The sequence below is a fragment of the Girardinichthys multiradiatus genome, chromosome 1 (genome assembly GCF_021462225.1).
Source record: "Girardinichthys multiradiatus isolate DD_20200921_A chromosome 1, DD_fGirMul_XY1, whole genome shotgun sequence".
NCBI classification, from domain to species: domain Eukaryota; kingdom Metazoa; phylum Chordata; class Actinopteri; order Cyprinodontiformes; family Goodeidae; genus Girardinichthys; species Girardinichthys multiradiatus.
The window spans coordinates 49,854,603-49,863,046 of record NC_061794.1 but is presented as its reverse complement, the minus strand read 5'-3'; the positions used below and the strand labels follow the sequence as shown (position 1 = coordinate 49,863,046).

Here is an 8,444-nt window from a genome sequence, read left to right as displayed (position 1 = left end):
ACATAATTAAAAGGAGACATGTTCTGATCTTAACAATTATCACATTTATCTGACAATTAATGTAGGGATATGGTCAAAATAAGTTGTGTTTGAACGGACATGTTTTGACTTTCGTTATGTTTATTTTCATTTTCTTTAGAAAAAAATTAAAGTATGTGTGATATGTTTATGCCTTTTAATACTGTAAATCAAAACATCTGTAAACAATCATCTCATTTTGAACGTGACTAAAACAAAGGAGATGATTGTAGATTTGAAGAGAAACAGGAATAAGTCAAAATCTATTTCCATCATGGGAGAAGAAGTGGAGGTGGTGGAGGAGTATAAATACCTCGGTGTTCACCTGGACATCAGACTAGAGTGGAGATGCAACTGTGAAGCCATCTACAAGAAGGGACAGAGCAGACTGTACTTCTTGAGGAAACTTAGGTCATTTGGTGTTTGCAGCAAGATGCTGCAGATCTTCTATAAGTCTGTTGTGGAGAGTCTGATCTCTTCTACCATCATCTGCTGGGGAAGCAGCATCAGAACCAGGGACTTAAAAAAGCTCAACAAGCTGATAAAGAAGTCTGGTTCTGTTCTGGGGACTCCTCTGGAACCTCTGGAGATCATTGTGGAAAGACGGATCCTTCAAAAATGAAGAACATTATGGAGAACCCTGAGCATCCTCTTCATCAGACTGTCCTACAACAACAGAGTGTCTTCAGTCAGAGGCTTCTTCAGATCTGCTGTAAGACGGGGAGCTACAGGAGATCCTTCCTGCTCACAGCCATCAGCATCTACAACGACTCTTTGAGGAAACCTTCATAATATGAGCTATAACAACATTTAATTTCCCTTTGGGATTAATAAAGTAGTTTTGAATTGAATTGAACTATAATGATATATTATTCTTGCTTTTAGCTGAAAATCCTAAATTAAGTTTCTCAGTTAATTAGAATATTAAATCAGACCAATAAAAATGATATTTAATACAGAAACGTGGGTCTAATGAAAGTACGTCCTGTACCGTATGTCTTCTCATGCAGTCAGAAATCTCATTATTCTAACATTTAGCAAACAGAAATAATTTCATTAATTCTAACTGACCCAAAGCATCATGGGCCTTTTCATACAGTCTTTGTAAATATCTGGTTCTAACTGTAAGTGTGGTTCTGCACCTTTGTCTTCAAATGGCTCCACGGATCCATTCACATAAATCTGATCTGTGCTCGGGGATCCCACTGACGTCAGAGGTATTGGTGACGTGGGAGGGGGCGTATTTTTGAAGTGACGTCACAGGGAGCAGCCTCCGCTGCTTTAAAGCCGCCGCTGCCGCTCAGATAGTCAGACCGACCGAGCCGCAGCACCTTGGATCCGGTCTCTGCAGGGACCTCTGGCTGCTCATTGACGTCTCTCCCCGGATGGAGCTGCGGAGATTCCTACACAGTTTGCACCGCTCCTGACCCGGCGTGGTTCGATTAAACGGAACCACAAGTGCGGTTCGGCCGTCCTCTTCGTCTCCCAGCAGGCCGCCGTCTCCTCCGTGACTCTCAGTTCTCATGCGATTCTTCAGACTCACATTCAAGTGCTTCGTGGATTGTTTTTGAAGGTCGCGGCGCCCCAGTCGGTGTTCCTCATTTTTTTATTTAAATTGGTCCTAATTTGACAGAAAAATCTCCTGGATTAACTAAAAAAGTTTTTGTCCTGTTTTAATCTATTTTTCTCAAGTCGTTTAAAATAACCTGAACTCATAAATGAAAACTAAATCAAATTAAATCATTTTCTCAGTGAGAAGAGCGGTCCACAGCAGACTGAACTGGACCTGCTCTGACTGACTGGTCTCTGACTGGTCGGTGAGACTCTTACCTGGAGGTGGACTGAGATAACTGGTGTGTTACTGGTGCTGAACTGGTGTCTGAGGGGGGCGGACAGGTACTGACTGATAGAGTGACTTGGAGCAGCTCTCTAAAAGTAAAAAGCTGCAAAGTCAAAGAAAGATAACACAATCTAAACCTGACTGGATTCTGACTAGTTACTGGTATCTGACTGGTAATCTGGGTCTTACTGTGGGAAAGAATCTGAACTCTGCTGGAAAGAACAAAGCAGTTCAGCGCTGACAGAGATCGGACATTAGAACTTATATTGGGTCCTGACTGGTTCCTGTCCTGTCAGCGATGGAGAAACAGGCTCTGCCCGCCTCCTCCTGCTCTCTGGTTCTCATGGAGGAGACCAAGAAGAACCATCTGATCCTGTCAAATGGCAATGGTTTCCCTCCCGCAGCCACTAACGGCAGCCTTGTCCCAGTAACGGCGGCAGCCGTAGGTGGTGGTGTGGCAGGTGGTGCTGGACAGGATAAAAGAGGGGGCGGGGCCAGCATTGTTGGGCCAGGGTACCAGGAACGTGAGACATGGACCCGGCAGATGGACTTCATCATGTCCTGTGTAGGCTTCGCTGTTGGACTCGGAAACGTGTGGAGGTTCCCCTACCTGTGCTACAAGAACGGAGGAGGTGAGGTTCAGAACACATGGGGCGGGGCTAAAAAGTATAGACTCCGCCCACTCTGTAGTTCACATTTTCAAATATTTCCTGCTGCAGAATTAGCGGGTTGTTTTAGCTGCAGATGTTACAAACACAATCCAGAATTGATCCTGTCGTTTTATGAATCTTTAATGAGAAAGGAAGCTGGTTGCTGTTCCTGTCCTGCTCAGCTGTTGGTCTTCTCGTTCCATATGATTTTTTCTTATAAATAACTCTAACCCAATTATTCAGAACTTTTCCTGTTCACTGTCGGACCTGCAGGTCAGGCATGAACAGAATCAGTTACGGTTCGTCTCTAGGTCTGTTTCTGAACATGTTTCGGTATCATGCAGAGAGGCAGTGGTCTCAACCACGTGTCTGTTCTCTAAATGGACGTAGCTCATGTTCCTGATCATGTTAGGCAGTGATGGGTGGTATCGATCAGAGCGACAGCAGCACGTCCAGCTGATTGGCTGCTGCAGATGAAACTGAGCACAACGTGCACAGAAGGCCTCCTGAAGAGTTTTACTATATCTACACACAGGCTTTTGTGTGTGTGTGTGTGTGTGTGTGTGTGTGTGTGTGTGTGTGTGTGTGTGTGTGTGCCACAGAAATTATGCTGCAGTACCAATAATCCTAATCATGTCTGTATGATCCTCACAAACGGATGAAGTTACTGATACATTTTACGTCTTCGTGAGGTCATGTGGTTACTCCTCAGTTCTCTGCTGTAAAACAAAGCTAGAAAAGAAAAAAAATCCTGTTTCGTTTTCCAACAGCTTCATGTTATAGTTTAGAATACATGATATGAATTATTAAATCATCACCAGGCTGAAAAACAATGAGATTATCTTTGTGTCAGCAGCTGTAGGCTGTGCTTTCCTGTTCCTATGGCCAATGAAGAGCAGCTGTTTTCCTTTAAAAGTCACTGAAAGGAAGACAGGATTACTTTCTATCTCTAAGGGAGTGCCCGGCCATCCTACAGAGGAAGCTCATTTCAGCCGCTTGTATCCGGGATCTCGTTATTTCAGTCATGACCCAAAGTTCATGGCCATAGGTGAGGGTAGGAACGTAGACTGACCGGTAAATCGAAAGCTTTGCTTTTCGGCTCAGCTCTCTCTTCACCACAACGGACCTCCTCATTACTGCAGCAGCCGCACCGATCCGTCTGTCGATCTCCCGCTCCATTCCTCCTCTCACTCGTGAACAAGACCCCGAGATACTTAAACTCCTCCACTTGAGGCAGGAACTCCCCTCCAACCTGAAGAGGACAAGCCACACTTTTCCAGTCGAGAATCCACTGGTCCCCAAACCAGAACCCCTCCGGCCCTTGGCTGCGCCTAGAAATCCTGTCCATGAAAGTTATGAACAGGACCGGTGACAAAATAATAATAAATAATGTCTGGCAATTATAAACAACATTGAGTTTGGTTGCATAAATCAAGCTTTGATAAATTGTCTAAATTATGAAACATGACATAAAATAGAGATAACATTTTAATTACACTGAACAAAACGGTTTAGCTCCCAGCAGGAATGTAATCTGATCTGGCCTTGGATGAAGATGAGATGGCTTGTACACTTCTGTCAGTGTGGATGAATGGGTGAATGACTGGATGTAGTGTGAAGTGCTTTGGGGTCTCTAGGGACTTGATAAAGTGCTATACAAGTACAAGCCATTCACCATATACCAGGAGCTGGCATTTCTACAGTGGCCACCAGGAGGCATCACAAGTAGAGCCATAATGTTATCAGGCAGCTCCTGAAACGTCTGACAGTCTGCAACTGCTTTACTTCCACAGGAAACTGGAAAAACAACTAACACAAACAAAACAAGGAAATAATTTCAGGCTAAATATGAGGAAACAGAAATGTGGTGCTAACACAGGTGATGTTGGTTAGAACATCACCTGTAAGGAATCAAATCTTTTAATGATGATGATGAAGAAGGTACATGCATACAATCCTAATAAGACTGTGAAAACCAAGAGCCCTAATCAGAAAAAGAATAAAATAAAAAAATTGAAAATATAATGAAAAGTAAGACAGAGGTAAACTAAAATCAATAAAGTCTAATGACCTGTATGAAAGTGGACGTAATTAACTGGAGATGGATTAAATGAGAACTAATCTTAATTATTTTGCTCATTTATCGGCTAAAACTTTTTTGTTTTATTTTAAAACCATCAGCTGGTGTCAGATCTGCAGGAAGGTTGTTTGTGAAAATCCCGCCTTACTGTAGCCTCTTTTGCCCTGAAAGAACTCTCGTTCTTGAACTGGTTCGGTTCTGGTGCCCTTGAACTTGTGTGTTTTGTTGAGAACTGATGCGTGGTTCCACCAGTTTTCAGAACCAAGCATGCATCATCAACAGTGGGCGTTACACATCGTGGAAGAGTAGCAGCATGGTGCGTTCTTTGTCTTCTCCGCCATGCTTGTTCCTATTGTCTCCAGCTTTGTCCCGCCCACAAGTGACATCACAGTTTGCACAGAAAACTCAAGTATGCTGCGGTGCTGGAGTTAAACCCTGGAACCCTCACACCCTGGAACCTCTTTTTGACATCACGCTTGGAAACTAGAACAGGCTCCAAACCGAATTGGTGGAAAAGGAGTATATGGGGTTTTATTCCTACTTTGGGTTTTATCCACAGATCGGTTCTGGATAAAAGAAGATCAGATAAATATGCGGATTTAGCACATCTTAAAATATATTAAAGTCAGTTGTAAAGTTCCTCCAGGGCCTCCCTGGTGTTTGTCAGCGTGGTTGTGTATGCCTGTATTGGTTTTAGGAGGAGGAGAAATCAGAGAGTTTCTGTCATCAGTCCTGCAGGTTCTAAAGGTGAATGTGTCTGTTTTGGACTGAGAAAGAAACAATGCTCGGAATCTGCTCAAAACATTAACAAACCTACCCACCTTTGTCTTCAATCTCTGGACCTTGTGCTGACATATGGCATTGAGTGTAAAGACATAACAATATTCTCTTATAACCCTGTCCTGCCTGACCATTTCTTAATAACCTTTGAGTTTAATTTAACCGAGTACTCCACACCTGAAAGAAAATTTCATTATAGTAGATCATTATCAGACGATGCTGTAACAACCTTGAAAGAATCTGTTCCACTTTTAATTTCCTCATTATCACTGAAAAGCACAGTGGAGGGCAATAATTCTGTTTCTTCCCCTTCACAAATTGATTCTTTTGTTCATAGTGTTTCTTCATCATTGCGTGATGCATTAGACAATGCAGCCCCCTTGAAAAAGAAGGTAATTATTCATAGCAGGCTAGCTCCTTGGTTTAATTCAGAGCTGCGTACTTTAAAGCACAATGTTAGAAAATTGGAGAGAAAATGGCGCTCTACACACCTAGAGGATTCCTACTTAATCTGGAAAAATAGCCTACTGTTGTATAAAAAGACACTTCACCAAGCTAGAACAGCTTATTTCTCATCATTAATAGAAGAGAACAAGAATAATCCTAGGTTTCTCTTTAGTACAGTTGCTAAACTTACACAGAGTCATAGCTCTGTTGAGCCATCCATTCCCTTAGCTCTCAGTAGTCATGACTTTATGGGATTCTTCTTAAATAAAATTGATTCTATTAAAAATAAAATCTTTGACATACTCCTGAAGATGATTACATCATCCTCAGCAAGTGAGAAAACATTGGAAATAACTGCAGAACTTGATTTGTGTTTGGACTGTTTTGATCCTGTGGAGCTTCCTGAGTTATCAGAAATATTAGCTTCATCGGAGTCTTTAAAAAAGAAACTGCTTAGTCAATCACTTAACATGGATGGCATTAAATTGACCTCTGATAATAAAGTAAAAAACCTTGGTGTTATTTTTGACTAGGACATGTCATTTAAATCCCATATTAAACAGGTTTCTAGGATTTCCTTCTTTCATCTCCAGAACATTGCCAAAATTAGAAATATCCTGTCCAGGAGTGATGCTGAAAAACTAGTCCATGCATTTGTTACTTCAAGGCTGGACTATTGTAATTCTTTACTATCAGGATGTCCACAAAATGCAGTTAAAAGCCTTCAGCTGATTCTAAATGCTGCAGCAAGAGTTCTGATGAAAATTAAAAAGAGAGATCATATTTCTCCTATTTTAGCTTCCCTTCATTGGCTCCCTGTTAAATCCAGAATAGAATTTAAAATTATCCTCCTCACATATAAAGCCCTTAATGATCTAGCTCCATCATACATCAGAGATCTGATTGGTCCATATGTTCCTAACAGAGCACTTTGTTCTCAGACTGCAGGTTTACTGGTGGTTCCTAGAGTCTCTAGAAGTAGAATGGGAGGCAGATCCTTTAGTTATCAGGCTCCTCTCCTGTGGAACCAGCTCCCAGTTTTAGTCCGTGAGGCAGACACCCTGTCTACTTTTAAGGCTAGGCTTAAAACTTTCCTTTTTGATAAAACTTATAGTTAGAGTGGCTTAGTTTACCAGGGAGGGAGTCTTCTTCCCTCCCTGTTGGTTGGAGTAAGGGGGAGTCAGGTTTAGCCTAAACCGGCTTAGTCATGGTTTAGGTGCAAACACACCCTCCATTTCTGCTACCTGTATGACCCCTTCTCTTTTCCAATGGTTATAATCAGTCTGACAGAGGGAGGTATCCTAATCCTTGTGGTTTTTTAGTAGAACAATGACCATCAGTGGGACCCTTTGTGAGGTTCCTTGAGACGACATTGTTGTAAATAAGCGCCGTTTAACTAAATAATCTGAACTGAAACTATCTCTGTAGTTATGCTGCTATAGGCTTAGGCTGCTGGAGGACATAATGACCACTTTCACCCTCTTTGCTACATTCTCATACTACTCTCCAATTCTGCATTGTTTGCTGTTATTTCAGCTTTTAACTTTATGTTCTCTCTTTTCTCTTCCTAGAAGTTACACCTGGCCTGACTCTGTGTCTACCTGTGACACCTTTCTGGAGAGGGGCATTGTCTGAGCTTCTGCTGGCAACAACTTAATGCTCACCTTCTACAGATGATCCACATGGCCCTGTCTTTTAGTGTTTAACCCTTTCTCTCTCCTAGACATGGCTACTGACTGAGCTTCTACTGTGACTAACTCTATGTGCTCTCTTTCAGACTCTAACCTTGAAAACTGGATCAGAGTTTATCTGTTCTTTCTTTCTAGATGAAACGACTAAAGGAGCTACATCCATTAACATTTACTTTTCCTTCCCATAGAAAGTACTCCTGGATCAGTGCTTCTTTGTTCTCTTTGTGTCTCTGCTCTGTTCTCTCAAACCTCCAGTCGGTCGTGGCAGATGGCCGCTCACACTGAGCCTGGTTCTGGTTCTGCTGGAGGTTTTTTCCTGTTAAAAGGGAGGTTTTCCTCTCCACTGTCGCTACATGCATGCTCAGTATGAGGGATTGCTGCAAAGTCAACACCAGTGACTGTCCACTGTCTCTACATGCTCATCCAGGAGGAGTGAATGTTGCAAGTCACTGACTGGATGCAATTGGCGCTATATAAATAAACTGAATTGAATTGAATCTGGTAAACAGGTTGTTCTGTCCTTTTCTTCAGTGCTACTGATGAAAAAAGCATTTTCATAACTTAATTTGTTAATGTTGTTACATTGACTTTTTATGTTCACACATTTATTCAGTGATCTTCATCATGTGTATCTTCCTTTGTATGCTTTCAATACGCCTCAACAGGAAAAGGTCAAATGGTTTGAAAGCCCGACAAGCAGCTAATGATAGGACTGGTCAGATGATCAGGACCTTGATGGTACTAATAATTCAATTCAATTCAAGATAAAGATGTTTCACATCATATTTTAAACCAAAAACAGAGAGAAAAATCTAGTTTTATTATTAAACCTTTTGGGTTTTAAAGATGACCCTTAGATTTCTGAAGCACAATCCCGATCCTTCAAACATGTGAAAACATGTGAAAGTCCACCATCATTTCCACATTTAAACTACAGA

At 41.8% G+C, this 8,444-nt stretch overlaps 1 protein-coding gene across 1 annotated transcript in view; it reads left to right on the top strand.

The window, feature by feature from the left end:
• Positions 1-1,266: 1,266 nt before the first annotated feature.
• slc6a8 (solute carrier family 6 member 8) overlaps positions 1,267-8,444 on the top strand; it is a 68,033-nt gene continuing 60,855 nt past the window's right edge. The window contains exon 1 of the mRNA XM_047362821.1: positions 1,267-2,490. Within this exon, the coding sequence (XP_047218777.1) occupies positions 2,157-2,490 (334 nt within the window). The 5' untranslated portion in view covers positions 1,267-2,156. The remainder of the gene's footprint in view (positions 2,491-8,444) is intronic.